Source organism: Littorina saxatilis, linkage group LG11 (assembly GCF_037325665.1).
Source record: "Littorina saxatilis isolate snail1 linkage group LG11, US_GU_Lsax_2.0, whole genome shotgun sequence".
Classification (NCBI taxonomy): domain Eukaryota; kingdom Metazoa; phylum Mollusca; class Gastropoda; order Littorinimorpha; family Littorinidae; genus Littorina; species Littorina saxatilis.
Window position 1 is genome coordinate 37734186 of NC_090255.1, and position 16058 is coordinate 37750243.

The 16058-nt window shown below is 42.0% G+C and overlaps 1 protein-coding gene across 1 annotated transcript; it reads left to right on the forward strand.

Moving 5' to 3' along the window:
- Positions 1-338: 338 nt before the first annotated feature.
- LOC138980909 (uncharacterized) lies at positions 339-10096 on the forward strand. The gene is made up of 8 exons (XM_070353774.1): positions 339-756; positions 1492-1631; positions 2993-4163; positions 4573-4626; positions 5312-5450; positions 6332-6492; positions 8113-8202; positions 10022-10096. Exons 1-8 carry the CDS (start codon positions 559-561, stop codon positions 10088-10090), a joined length of 2022 nt encoding a protein of 673 aa, XP_070209875.1. The 5' UTR covers positions 339-558; the 3' UTR covers positions 10091-10096.
- The last annotated feature ends 5962 nt before the right edge of the window (positions 10097-16058 follow it).

Here is a 16058-nt window from a genome sequence, read left to right on the forward strand (position 1 = left end):
CTTTTGCTATAAAATACCCCCCAGTACAATGCGTAAAGTTATCGCCATTCCCGTTTTTGGTCGACATGATTCTTTATCTAGTAATTATAGCGCGTGACACCCGACATAAAAACTAAATGAAACACTATTTTATCCAATGCAGTGCTGACACTGTAACTTGGATGCGATTGAAGTTGAGTTTTTCTTATCAAGTGTGAAAACGTAAACAAATTTAAAGAAAATATGGCAAAAAGTTACTGTGACCATTACTACAGAAGAACCAAAAAACAAAGCCTCAGGCGCCTGTGCAAGGTGATCCAAGGGAACTCACTCCACACACACAAAGTAATCACATCCGGTTCAAACATGGCGTCTGCCACGAGAAGAGACACGGCATGAATGTGCTCTTTTGTCGCTTAGATTCTGTCCTCTTTGTCCTGAAACCGTTAGATTCATAAGTTTATGAGAGCATATCCTAGCAATACGATAAGGGTTCTGATTGCTCAGTGCCAGTGATTTTGTTTGGCTAGCAAGGGTGTAACACTGCCAGAATCGTGTTTGGATAAAAAAATCGTGAAGATGCCTAAAGCGAGACCCATTAGCCAACAGCGAAAACGCCGTGTGCGCGTTTCCAAATCAGCTGCCTTTCCTGTCCCCATAGAAACCGTGACGGGGGAATCGGCCAGTGGCAGGAACTGGTTTTATTACACGGCCTGTCTTGAAGACACCGGCGTGATGGTGAAGCATTCTGGTGACATGGAATTCTTGTACAAAATGGTGATTGTTTTATCTCTTGTGAATGTGATGGTGGTGTGTACGTGGGTGCATGTGTATTTATGGTAATCTTGAACTTTAGCGTGTTAAATTCATAGCTCATAATTCAGAGGCATTTAATTTTAAGTCTCCAAACTTGTAGAACCTGCACTTGTAATCATAACAAGTCATTTAAGATCTCTTTGAGGTTACGGAATGAACTCCGATGAACTGTACGAATGCATTTCGTTTACATGGGTCAAAGAAGGAATTATCCGTATGAGCGGACAAGGGAGACAACTCTTTTGTGTAAATGATGTCCCATGGTTGACAACGTACGCCATTTTCGGTGCATTTTCGTCGATTGAACATTCAGAACAACCAAATTAATTTATTATGCTTAAGTTTGGAGCTCAATCCGTCAATTAATTTCACGACAAATGTTCTTTGGCTTGCTTACATGGACTTGTATCAAAAATAAGTAAAGAATGTCACTGGATTCTGAGCTATGAATTTAACACGCTAAAGTTCAAGATTACCGTATTTTTGATGTAGGAAGGGTGTGGAGGTAGTGCACATTGATTTCAGGGAGTAGAATAGGGTGTACTTATTTGATACACTAATTACGCCATTTACGTTTAAATTATATTTGTGTTGAACAGTGTGTGTCTGTTTTTGTTTTTCTGTTCCTTTTCACATTTTCCATTTTTGTTAGTTCCACACATTAATGATTTTTTTCTCCAAATATCTATTGTGCAGGGATTCTTTGGAAAGGGTTCCATGTCACGTGGCCAGCCACAGTGGTCAGAGCATTGGCGCGTTGTCACGTTACCACGACAACAGGCTTGCAGTAGCGGACAACAAAGCATGCTGCGAGCCAAGGTGACAAGCAGACGCAGGTAAAAAGATTTTTGTTGAAAACAAGAATGAGCGCTTCTGGGGTGATAACGCAAGAGAACTCCTGTGATCTTGCCGCGAGGTTCCGCCTGTTACTATTGTCTTTTTACCGTGTAAAATGCACGACTTACACACGAACTGTTACCAAAGCGACATGCTATTTGGGACCAATGCATGTTTTTTTCCTTTCTCGTCTTTTCTTGCTGCAAGGTTCCGCCTGTTACTAGCCGAAAGAAAGAAGGGCATAACCTCACCAGAACCGCCCATTGTAGGTTATTGGAACGTTTTTAATTTTTGACCAAACAAAACAAAATGTTAGGCCAAAAAAAAAAAGGTCTGTTTATGGTAACATAGGCCCAAAAAATAGGGTCGGTAGGTCGGGATTTTTTTTTATTTTTTATTTTTTTCCCCCAAAAACCATATTTTTACGTTATTTTGCAAAAAAAACCAAAAGATTTTTTTTTTTCCCCCAAATGCCAAAAAGAAGTCTAGGGTCGCGCGACAAAAATAGGGTCGGTCGGGTTACCGTAAACAGACTATTTTTTGGGGGAGGCCTTACATAACACATTACGTTGACCCAGTGGTCTTTTAAGTACACGGACAGACAAACACTTATGATACAAATGAAGAACTTATCTTAAAATCATCTTCTATGAAACTCACTTGCAAGATGCCAGCGAGGTAAAGTAGGAAGTCTTTGGTGAAAAAATGATTTAATACACTGACATAACTGAGAGTCAACATTATTCTTATTTATCTCAAGCCTGAGAAAATCATATATATTAAAATGGAGAAAATCTTAAAATGTGTGTAAATTTACTGATGTAATAAAAAAAATCCCCCCCCCCCCCCCCCCTCCCCACTTAAAGGGGCTGGTGGTGGTCTTAACAGGGGGGTTCTACTGTACTAGACATTTACTAAGCCAGTACCTTCTCAAGATCTAATAGTAATAGAACAAATAAAAAAATGTAACCAACCTACTTTTTTTTTTACCTATGGCTATAGGCTATAAACCCACTTTAATTAAAAAAAATTCCCTTGTCATCAGAAACAAATATTGGGGGGAGGGGGGTCGAGGCTGCTCAATGTTGTCATGGTGGAAATGATTTGTTGTACAGTGGTACCGTACCTGTGATGAAGGGACACCCTTGGAACCAGCCCAAAGTGTCCCTACATTGCGGGTGTCCTTTCATGACAGGTATACTTTGGTAGAGATAATATAAAAAGGGACAAGAGAAGGTGTCCTTTTTAGGGAGGTGTTCTCTCATTGGAGGGTCCACACATCGCAGGTACTGCTGTAATGGTATGCAGGAAGGGTGGTAGTGGTACTGGTACTCTTAGTCTGAAATATCAATCATTGCAGGTACATGACCCATCTCAAGTGGCATCTGCTGTCTGAGGGAGATTCCGCTGGTCTGGACATGCTTCAGAAAGACCAGCAGCACGTCACAGAGGATCAATCCAGGGACAGTTCCACCAAACCCGATGTCAAAAATCCGCATCACCACAGCATCAGCAACCAAGACTTTTCTCAATCAGAGGCAGTCGCACCCAAAACCGAGATGAGTTTAAACGCTGAAGAGTTTTCAGAACATACTGCCGCTGATGTTGACATGAAAAGCCCACAAAGGCAACCAGACTGGGGGGAGGAGGAGGGTGATGAAGATTTATGGGGAGCAGAGGACATTTCTGTTTCAAAAAAGGATGCGGAAGTTCCAGCGATGTCATGGGATAGTTCTGCACCAGGAGATGCAGACTTTTGGGGAACTGCATCAGGCTCGGGCGCAAACAAGTCTGATCAGAAACAGGAGTGTGTCAACTTATCATCTGTATCAGACAAAGTGAAGGAAGGAGAACACCCAAATCACAAGGGTTCTCTGGAGAAGGCTGAACGAAGTCACAGTTTGACAGATTCTACTGAAGTGATTGAAAAGTCAGCTGCTGAGCATTCCGTTTTCTCGCAAAGTACTGTCAATAACTCTCTTAGTGAAGAGTCGACGGTGAAAGATAAAGCTACACTTTGTGATAGAAATCAGCAAACATCAGTTAAATTGACTACCTTTGGTAGTGTCTGTGATAAGAAAACAACGGCTAAATGCGAGGCTGTTGAAGCTTCGGTTGTGACTAGCAATGCTGAACACACACCAAGTTTACACAATGAAAACACACCGAGTAGACAGCCTGCTTCTGAAATAGACCATTCCACAGAAGATACAAACACAAACTGTAGTAACAGAACTGTGAAAAAATCAGACACGGCCCTTTCTTGTGATGATGATGAAAACACACACAACTCACAGAATGAAAACGCAACAGGCAGCACCAGCTCTGGTGAAGTAGAGAGGAGTGAGTTTTGTGAGAGAAGCGATGACATTGCGGTTGCCAGTGGCAACACGTTGTTTGTGACTCCGGACAGTGATGAGGAGAGGCCGCTGGGAGACGGGAAAGTGTGCAGGATGAAAACAAGATGGAGGCCAGTCGTCAAGCGCGATCCTTTCCCCGTGAAAGAAAACCTGCATCTTAGTTATGAGGAGGTTTGTGCTTGATTCTGTAACTAGAGAATTACTGGGCACGGTCTTGGGTTTGTGTTGGAGGGGGGGGGGGGGGGGGTTGATGGTGTGAGTGTGGTGGAGCAGGTTGGTGGGTTTAGGGTGTTCATACATCTGTGTGCGCGTGTTCTTTAGCTTTAAACGTGTGGACTGTTGTTGTCCTCATCATGCTCATGGGTGGTGGTTTTGTGTGTGGTGTATCAGTGTATGTGTTTGTTTGTTTTAGAAAGCAGTAATGATTTTAATCAAGTCACATTTTCAGCAGAGAAACAAATTTATTTTCATACCCTATACAAAAAAGAATCTTGAAGGACATTAATTGTATACATGAATGTATTTAATTTTCAGTGCAAAAGATTAAGAATGAGTAAAAGAAAGTGTTGTTCTGTGGCAGGCGTACTTTCTGTCCTACGGCCTGGGATGTCTGACTGTGCTGGATTCACAACAGGTAGGCTTCAATATTGCAGGGGAACACCCCCCCCCCCCCCCCCCCCCCCCCCGCCTTTAATTGAGACCTCACAAGAAATCTGAGGAAATAAAGTAAGGCGCCGGCTGCCCTAAAATGGAGGTAAATTGATGTTTTTCGGATTTTTCAAGCGTTATGAAACAGTATTGGCGTTAACTGGTAATTACTGGTATTTTACCGGTTGAAATGAGAAAATACCGGAATAAAAATGGCTGCCGGTATGACCTACCGGTTGATTTTTGAACTACCGGGTTTTTTTCTCTTGTAAAACAACAAAACCTGTTGGACTCTTACTGGTTCCAATGACCAGCCTACTGTTTTTTTCTGGATTGTTTGCATCATAAAAGTTTGCGTACCGGTTTGAAAAAATACAAGCGCCATCACTGTGGAAGAGTTGCGCCCCAGAACATGATTCAAACAATAAGAATATTAACACGTGGTCAAACATTTAAAAACAGGCAGTCAATATAACACTTACCTCGACACTACAATTGCAGCGAAACACTGATTCTGATGACTGTATGCTATTCTGTGTTCGCTTGATTAGACCCCTCTTTTTCAACAACATACACAAGGAGTTTGACGATTTTCCCTTGAGGTCACGTGAGTTGAGGAAACACATGCATGTGCACGCTGCATATTTAGTGTATTTGTCTAACTGTTCTAGACTGCCATGGACCTGGAGAACATGTGGAGAGAGTTTTGTCAGCGCCAGCCCAGCTTCCTGCCAAACTACATCGCCTACCACCACTACCGCAGCAAGAACTGGGTGCCCAAGACTGGTCTCAAGTTTGGCTGTACTTTTTGTGAGTGTGATTTAAGGGTGCATGGGTCCTGGGAAGATGATAAAAAATTTGAGGAAAAGGTAGAGGGGTGAGAAATAGATAACTGGGTGCCCAAGACAGGGCTCGAGTTTGGCTGTACTTTCTGTGAGTAGGAAAGGATGGGGGCGGGGGAGATGATGACAATTGTAAGGAAAAGGTGGGGGGGGGGGGGGGGGGGGGGGGGGGGGAGGTGGAGGGGCCTATAAAGGTTGAGAAATAGATAACTGGGTGCCCAAGACAGGACTCAAGTTTGGCTGTACTTTCTGTGAGAAGAAAAGGGTGCAGGGCAGATGATTAAAATCTAGAGGGAAAGGAGGGTGGGGGGGGGGGGGGGAGAGGAGGAGGAGGAAAAGGTTGAGAAATAGAGAGAAAGATCACTGGATCTTTCTGCACAGGCAAGACTATACTTTCACAGTGAGGTGAACATTTTATGTTCAGTGCTTGACCTCCAGATTCTTGTTCACAGGCACCGAAAATCACAGTCTGTACCTCACTTTGTTAAGTCAGAGTCAGAATATTTTATTGCCCAAGGTGGGATTGAATTCACGCTGATACTGCTGTTAAAAAGACATCTACTCAAATCAAGCTCACCCAAGCATACACATGTATCAAAAGAAACAGAATTAATGAATACAGTACATGTATACTCAAAAATAATCAGCATAGTGCTTTTAGTTATGCGCTATATAAATCTCCTTAATAAATAAATAAATAAATAATCATTCTGGTAATACAGTACTTCCTCTCTTGCCATCAGTTTCACCCACGATAATGATATGAGTGGACATACACAGTTCAGGAGTGGTTTGTTGAGTGTGTGTGTGTCAACCCCTCTCTCATGCGTTTTTCTCCGCTTTGTGCAGTGCTGTACAAGGATGGACCCCCCTTCTATCACGGCAGTTACTCTGTGGTGGTCAAGTTTGTGGACGTCGAGGGAAAGCCGGTGGAAGGTTTTGGAGATCAGCGCCAGTTCTCGTGGACATCCCTGGCTGGCTTGAAACGCATCACAGAACATGTCGGAAAGGTAGGTGTAACTGTAAACCATACTGAGTACTACTGTTGACATTGTGAGATCCATAGCATACATTAAATACATTATTCTGAATATGATCGCTGAAGTTATTTGATCAGGCAATCCGAATCTCCGCAATTTTGTGGGCAATCCGAATCTCCGCAATTTTGTGGATTTTCGCGAAAGCAAAAAATGAATAAATAAATAAAAATGATGTTATAGTTTAACCCAGGTGAGAGGGACAAAATAGAGTTTTTCTTTCCATGCACAATTTATCTCTCACCAGAGGGGGTTAAATTCATATTTACAAGGCCAAAATGCTTGAGCTTCTGGGAGCAATACGTACCCTCAGGCCCCAACCAGGGGTTCTGTCTCTGGACCCCATCCAGGGACCTACGCGGCCCCCTACACCCCCCGCGTTATTTATTTCCTTGAATTTGAATTCGATGTTGGTGCGATTGTTGTTATTGTTTTTCCCTTTATTAAAATGTAGATTAAAAGTTTCATGCAGACCTATATGTGCATGTCATGTCAGATTTGTCTTGTTGAAAGTTAGATAAAGTGTATGCAAATTTGTCAATGTTTTCAAATTTGACAATGGTTGTATGTTGGCCAAAGTTTGCTAATTTGGTCATCATTTTGAATGTATAAATAATCTACTTCTTCTTCTTCTTCTTCTACGTTCGTGGGCTGAAACTCCCACGTACACTTGTGTTTTGCACGAGTGGAATTTTACGTGTATGACCGTTTTTACCCCGCCATTTAGACAGCCATACGCCGCTTTTGGAGGAAGCATGCTGGATATTTTCGTGTTTCTATAACCCACCGAACTCTGACATGGATTACAGGATCTTTTCCGTGCGCACTTGGTCTTGTGCTTGCGTGTACACATGAAGGGGGATAAGCCACTAGCAGGTCTGCACATAAGTTGACCTGGGAGATCGGAAAAATCTCCACCAGGCGGCCGCGGCCGGGATTCGAACCCTCGACCTTACCAGCCCACCACAGCGCCCGTCTAATAATCTACTTCAAAATTGAATATGGCGGGAAGATGACAAGCGGATGGTGGCAGGCGATGTTGATTTTCCACCTTTTTCAACTCGGTGTTTGCGAAAATCGTTTCAATCAAACTATTTGAGTACCATATTTATAGGTTACAAGAAATGCATGGCGCGGACTTACCTTAGCATCAAGCAATGAAGGAACAGCAAACACTAAATCCACACTGACTCAATGGATAGTGATCAATTTGTGACACTCGATACAGGATAGGATGTGTCTAGTGATTGTAAAGTTTACAGTGACAGTGTTTTTGTGTGATAGTAGACTAGCAATGATATTAACCATAATGTATTTATGATCATAAAAGGATAAACAAGAGTACGTACGAGGGTGAATGTGAGGGTGCGGGTACGGATATGTGTGGTTGGGTTATGTGTGTATTGATGTGTACTTGTATGTGCCTATGTGTTCTGAGAGTGTGTTTTTATGTGATGTTATACACGAGCCAAAAGAAAAAATTTTGTTTGTTACATTCAGACAATAATTTTAAGTTTTATTGAATTGAATTGAATTGAAATAATATTTGTGACGTTTTCAAATTTGACAATTATTTTACATTTTCTATTCCAGGAGCTGATGTTTTGCTATGTCATCAAGCCCAAAGACATGACGGCAGAGGATGTGATGTCGCCAAAGTGTGTCACTCACTTCCAAATCAAGGTGAGTTTCTTTTTCACTGCAGAGGGTGACAGTATTTGTTTTGCCTCATGGCCCATGACAAGGAAATCATCAAAAAAAAGTTAAAGGACCATATTTTAAAAAAAATGTATGCAATTTTTTAAAATTTACTAAAAAGGAAGGGTTTTATGATTTGATTAAAACTTGGCTGTTTTAGAATTAACTTAAGAACTGTTAGAGTTACTCCAGAAACATTTTCAGTAGACAGATTTATTGCATCATGCTAGACACTCGTGAAGAGATTTGGGGTGAAAACTGGCTGGTTTTTTTAAGTCCTTTAAAATCTACGCAATACATTGCCTGGGCAAAAACTTGTGATGCACGTCCTACAACAGCAATGAACGCTGCCCACCATTTTGTATTTTAAAAGTTTGTCGACACACTGACCAAATATTGCACTGTGTAGCAACATAACTCTACGCTGAAAACTGTAATACATTTTCTTGACCCGTCCTTATTTTTTTTTAAAGAGTATACATGTGCGAGGCCTCAGTTGTCAGGGGTGGGACCTTTCCACGAATCCGCGGATTTCCGCGGACACAACTTACGAATTCCGCTGGAGTAATCTATTTTTCCGCGTCCCATTTCATCACAGTATCTATAACTTGTTGACTGAATGATATGGAGAGAAGTGAAGATGGAACAGAACACTGGAGGCTTGAGAGTTAAATTGTGCTGACTGAAAACTCCTGATAAGTAATAGTCATGTTGAGCCTCAATGCATTGGGGCGTCACATGGATCATACTATTGCCAGTATTGGATTATGGATACATGGTTCATTACGTAAATATGCACCATTACAATGTTACCATTGTTGTGTGAAAGTGTTTTTTATATTTGGTTGGGATTTTTTTTTTTTTGAGGGGAGGGGTAATATATTTTTTACCTGATCCAAATGAGTTGAATTTTAGTCTCAAAATGCACCAGATTGCACAGATTTTAATGTACCATTTAAGAAAAAATTGCGGGCATACGCCGACCCCCCCTAGAAAAAAGGGATTTCCTCTTTTTTCATCACAAGAGAGTCCCACCACTGGTTGTGAAAGGGAACCTCCAGATAAAGGTCTCCTTCTGTTCTTCTTCTTCTTCGTCGTTCACTAGAGGTTTGTCTCCATCATTTTGTGATTTGCGTGATGCAGCGCTTTTTGGCACCCAGGGGGTCCCGCATCTCCGGCTTCAGCCATGGACGTTGATCAGGGGTCCCTCCCCTAGACCAATTGCCTTCCTGGGCTGTTGAGCTTGGTCTGCCCGTGGTTCTATTTCGGAGTTTTCCTTCTCCTAGACTGGTTACCTACCATGGTTGTCGAGTCCAGTCTACCCGTTTGGAGGTTGCTGAGATGACCGCTTGTGTCCTTGGGCCTCTGTGCCGTCACACCGGTACTGTCCAGCACATCTCCGTCTTCACCAGAGCCCCGTTAGCCAGCAACCAACCCGTCCGCCATGGGAGAACCCTACCGGTATACTTCTCACAATGAAAATCACTCCCACGTTTTAGGGACAGTGAGATTTCAGCGATTTTCTTCCGACGGCATAGCTTGGTTCTGTTTCACCACCATACCACGATGAGGAGGGGATGGTCTTTTTTGTTATCTTTAAAAAAATCTCGAACAGATACCACTGCTAACTTTAAGAAATCCAGAATTAAAAAAACAAGAACGGTTAGTTATGCTAAACAGGTTTGTGGTCCGACCTCCGTGTTCATGCATTGCTGCTTTGTATTAGCTACTTGCGTGGGATTTGGGGGGTTCATTTTTTAGCAGGCTATGAGAAGAAAGTGAACATTGTGTTTTACTGTTGCAGGAGATGGTCGTCTCTCGCTGGGTGTCCTCACAGGAGAGGGAGGGAAAAGCACTGGAGGAGATTCCATAGTGTGTGGGGGGGGGGGGGGGGGGGAGATTCCATAGTGTGTGGGGGGGAAGGAGATTCCATAGTGTGTGTGTGGGGGGGAGGAGATTCCATAATGTGTGTGTGGGGGGAGGAGATTCCATAGTGTGTGTGTGGGGGGGGAGATACCATAGTGTGTGTGTGGGGGGAGGAGATACCGTAGTGTGTGGGGGGGGGGAGATACCATTGTGTGTGTGTGGGGGGAGGAGATACCATAGTGTGTGTGTGGGGGGAGGAGATTCCATAGTGTGTGGGGGGGAGATACCATAGTGTGTGTGTGGGGGGAGGAGATACCATAGTGTGTGTGGGGGGAGGGAGGAGATACCATTGTGTGTGTGTGGGGGGAGGAGATACCATAGTGTGTATGTGGGGGGAGGAGATTCCATAGTGTGTGTGTGGGGGGGAGGAGATACCATATTGTGTGTGTGTGAGGGGAGGAGATTCCATAGTGTGGGGGGGGGTAGATTCCATAGTGTGTGGGGGGGGGAGGAGATTCCATAGTGTGTGTGTGGGGGGGGGGAGATTCCATAGTGTGTGTGTAGGGGGGGGAGATTCCATAGTGTGTGTGTGGGGGGAGATTCCATAGTGTGTGTATGGGGGGGAGATTCCATAGTGTGTGTGGGGGGAGGAGATTGTGTGTGTGTTGGGGGGGGGGGGGGGGCTGTAGGAGAAGGTTGTGTCTCGCTGAGTGTTCTCAAAAGAGAGAAAGGGTATAGCACTGGAGGAGATTTCATAGTGTGTGTGTGGGGGGGGGGGGGGGAAGATTGTGTGTGTGTGGGGGGCGGGGCTGTAGGAGAAGGTTGTGTCTCGATGAGTTTCCTCATAGGAGAGAGAGGGTATAGCACAGGAGGAGATTCCATAGTGTGTGTGTATGTGGGGGGAGGAGATTGTGTGTGTGTGGGGGGGGGGGGGCTGTAGGAGAAGGTTGTGTCTCGCTGAGTGTTCTCATAGGAGAGAGAGGGTATAGCACTGGAGGAGATTCCATAGTGTGTGTGTATGTGGGGGGAGGAGATTGTGTGTGTGTGGGGGGGCCGGGGCTGTAGGAGAAGGGTGTGTCTAACTGAGTTTCCTCATAGGAGAGAGAGGGTATAGCACTGGAGGAGATACCATAGTGTGCGTGTTTAGGGAGGGGGGGAGGGAGATAAGCGGTGTTTGTGTGTGTTGGGGGGAGGGGGGGATAAGCGGTGTTTGTGTGTGTTGGGAAGTGCAGGGGTTCTGTATGTCTGTTTATACCAGTGTATGTCTGTGATTATGCGAGTGTAAGAGTGCACTCATGTGCACATGTGTGTGTTTGTGTTGCGTGTGCATATGGTCTAAGTTGCGCTTTACTGTTTTCTTTGTGTGTGTGTGTGTGTGTGTGTGTGTGTGTGTGCATAATAATTGAGGTGTGTGAGAACTTGTATTTTGTATCTCTGAAGAAACATGCACTAGTCAAGTTAGAAAAACACTAATCCTTGTTCTGATTTCCCACCCTTTCTGAAATATTGCATCAGTCTTGAGGATTATAATTTCTTATTCTGAAATAAATGTTCTTTTGATTACATGTATTTTTGATTGTTCCAGAATTGGGTTTTGTTGTTTGTTTACTGTGGTGTGTGTGTGTGTGTGTGTGTGTGTGTGTGTGTGTGTGTGTGTGTGTGTGTGTGTGTGTGTGTGTGTGTGTTTCTTTTGCCTGTATTACCCATAGTACAGGGGGAATACCTTCAGTAAAATTTATGAAAACATTAATGCCGTAATCTTTATCAAAATAAATCTAAATGTTATCTCAGATGTGAATAGCAAGACTACTTATGATGAATAATTATCTTTGCAAAAAAAACTTTATACCTGCAGTGCAAGCCATTCTGGGAAATATAAGTGGCACACAATCACACACACACACACACACATGCACACACGCGCGTGCGCTCACACACACACACTCATGCATATATGTCACAGTGGAAATGAGAATGCAGTGAGATTCCGAATCGCACTAGTGGAGATTGGAATTCCAGTTTGGCAGGGCAAACTAAAATTCTCATCTCCACTGGATATTTGCTAGTGAAGATTGGAATTCCAGTTTGCCCTAGTGCAAACGGGAATCCCGTTTCAGAGGAGATGGGAATTCCAGTTTTCACTAGGGGAAATAGGAATTGGGGGAAATAGTGTGTTCAAAGTTTTATAATTGTTGTTAAAAAAATTTCATCTTGAGTCATTCATGACTTTAAGGCTTACTCATTGCAGATATTGAAATGCAGAAATAAGAATGAATATTATTGAATTGATATAATCGAACAACACAGTAATTGCGCACAAGTTTTTTTTTTTATCAATATCATTAAATCATATCACAAAATGAGATAAAGAGAGAGAGAGAGAGAGGGGGGGGGGGGGGGGAGAGAAAGAAAGTTTCTTTTGAGTGAACATGCATGCAAGGTTGTGTGAGACAGAATGTGTGTGTGTGAGAGGGGGGGGGGGGGGGGTAGATAAAAAGAAAGTTTCTTTGGAGTGAACATGCATGCAAGGTTGTGTGAGACAATCTGTGTGCTAGTGTGTGAGAGAGAGTAGGATCCTATTTGGAATTGTGTACGATTTGTTAGTCTGCAGTAAAGTACAAGATGTCAAATGACTATTATTTACAATGGATGTGAATGTGTCTGTGTGCAGTATTTAATAGTGCATTACTTCAGACTTCACAATGTCAGTATGTGGAAAGCCAAGACAAAGTACAACCACAAGCACAATTCTCTTCAGACATTGGTTCCCAAGCTCCGCAGCACTCAAACATTCTTTCAGTTTACATGTAATACAAGCTTCTTTTTTTTTTTTTAAATATGAGCACAGGTACAAACATATGAAACAACAAGTCGTGTCAATGAAGCTGTTTCTTTTCTTTTTTTTTTAAGAGATTCATATAAATTTGTATACATTCTTGCGCGAAATAGCATAAATGCGGATGTACGAATAATTAATAGAAATGTTACTGTTAGACAATAATTCGTCACAATGCAACACTTAAACACAAATTGCTACGCTGAAAATTCAAAAAAAATCTTAATTGATACACTCGATGCTTCACAAAATCAAATGTCAAACTAGTGGTTGTCGTGCTGGTGTAGTAGCGCCACTGGCTGTTGTGATACATGTAGTGGGGGATTTCATAGACCAAAGGGGATTTGCAGTTCTGTCGTCTGTACATTCTATTATTCGCAAATGGACGGGTTCCTAGGGGTACGGAGCGGTCTGACTAATTACTACGCGACCGCACGCGACCACACGCGACCTTGCACTACCTTGCGCGACCTCAAACTAAAGCATGTACATGTAATATTTTTATATATATAGTATCTTCACAATATTATCTGACTTTATTCCAAGTTTTAAGTCAAAGAAATTAAAAATAACGGAGTTATAATGTATGTTGCGACGAGCCATCGAGCTAAAGTGAAATCATCGTGGTTCAGCGTCCGACCATGTTCGCATTGATTTAAGAACACAGGCTCAACCTCAAACTAAATAATATTCATGTAACATTTTATATATCTAGTATTTTCACAACATGATCATACTTTGAACCGAGTTTTAAGTTAGAGAAGTAAAAACAAAGGTAATTCTGATGCATTTTCAATGGTCGGACGCTGAACCACGATGATTTCACTTTCGCTCGATAGCTCGTCGCAAAATACATTATAACTCTGTTATTTTTATTTTTTTTTACTTAAAACTTGGTGTAAAGTCAGATATTGTTGTGAAGATACTATATATATAAAAATATGACATGTACATGCTTTAGTTTGAGGTCGCGCAAGGTAGTGCAAGGTCGCGTGCGGTCGCGTAGTAATTAGTCAAACCCTTATGGAGTGGTCTCGGTCAGCGTTGTCAGTAACCAAGACAAAATGGCGCGAAAGAGAATGACACCCTTTGGTGAAGAATTCTGCAACCTCTGCATGACATCCTTTCCTTTCCCAATCAATGTCCTGTCGGAGTGTCATTTGCACAGACACAGAGCAGGTGAGTTGCAGTAAATATTCAAGTGCAGTGGCTCCGACGTTAGACTAGAGAGTGACTAAACGGTTCAGTCGCGTGGGACGCAATGCCGTTGGTTTGTCTGTGCAGATTTCTGACACGTGTTTCTTTCAGGCAAGACTTGCTCGCGGCGAGCTGAATGAGTCCAGTGGAACCTCCCTTTTTAAGACCCCCAAATTTAAGACTCCCTCTTTTTTTAAGAACTTGTTTTCTCAGATTTTCTGTTTCTAAATTCTGTAAATTTACCCCCATTTTAAGGGGAGGTTCTAGTATAAAATATCACCAAAATCGCTTCAGTTGTGTTCCTATTTAGAATGGGAAATATTAATGGATTTCGGCTCAAATAAAGTCAAATGCATTGCTGACCCATATATTGTGTTAGTTAATATGTCACGACAACTGCCGTTGAGAAACAATTCAACGGAAAAACATACATTATCTAGAAACCGAAAATAGTGATTTTGGCGTTTCCTTGATAATTCTTCAAGGAGCGCACATTTTTTAAAGAAATTCAAAACATACAATAACATGTAATTGGACTACATTTTGTGGAATCAAAATTACGTTATTTTAATTAAAACGTTTATTTCATCATATTTACATATAACGGTTTTAACTGACAAGCTATATTTTCTTTGATTTTATCCCGACCCACAAACGCCTTCCACAAAGTGTAGTCCTATAAATACTAAAAAGCCATGCTACGTTTTGTTCCAGTCGGTTGAGAACATTTTGAGTTATCAAGGAAACGGCGAAGCAAGGTGCCGAAAACATCATTCTGAGAAAAAAAGGCTTCAAAGTTTAGATACTTTTTATTCTTGTTGAAATTCACAACATTTCATAAAGATCGGTGAAAAATTAGAAAATAACGGTTTATAACTGACAAAAGCTTGGTTTTCTTCTGAAAAGTACGTATTGAAACTCAGTTATGGACAACGCACCTACTCACAAAATTTCATAAAGATTGGTGAAAAAACGGGATTTAACGGTTTTTTAACTGCCAAAAATCAACTTTTTATTCTTGTTGAAATTCAGTTAGGGACAACCAACCTAACCACAACATTTCATAAAGATCGGTGAAAAATTAGAAAATAACGGTTTATAACGGGTTTTTAACTGCCAATAATTAACTTTTTCTTCTTGAAAAGTTTGTATTGGAGATCAGTTAGGGACAATGGTCCAATTTTGGTGTAAATCCGACGATTAGGGACCAAGAAACAAGGAGCAGAGTGTTTTTTGGCGGTTAAACTGTCATTTTAACGGTTTAATGATTTGGTGAAATTTCTTCCACCACAATACTATACAATGTTTTATCTACCCATTATTGCAAGAACCCCAAAATCACAACTGAAGCGATTTTGGTGATATTTTATACTAGAACCTCCCCTTAAGACTCCCCCTTTTTTAAGACCTGATTTTTGAAGGGGGGGTTCCAGTACTGTATCTTTGAATCTCAGGGAAGCTACATGTAGTAGTACACGTGTGTGTGTGTGTGTGGGGGGGGGGTTAAAGGGGGGATGCGTCAGCTAGTGTTGTTGCCAGTCTGAGAAGACAATATAGGTCATTTGCCGATTTGGACCTCCCTATAAAAAAAAAATAGGTCCAAATGACATGGCTTTAAAAAAAACAATAGGTCCAAATTGTACCGCCATACCTATGATACATGCAATGCAAAATAACTTACAGTCCGAAGTTAAATCTATCTTTTTACGCAAAAATGACAATAAAACATTGAACAATGATAACACTTTATTATTTGATGTCGCTTCCTAGTTTTAATTGTTTATAAACTTTGCGAGGAGAAAGAGCCTGACATTCCTGGCCTACCCTTTCCAATACAGTGCCCGGTGTGCAAATGTAGGGATCCTGCCTGATCTTCGCATTACCATGCCGTAGTATTTATATTGATGAACTCCACTGTTTGCGCCGTTTTCGGTAAATATGT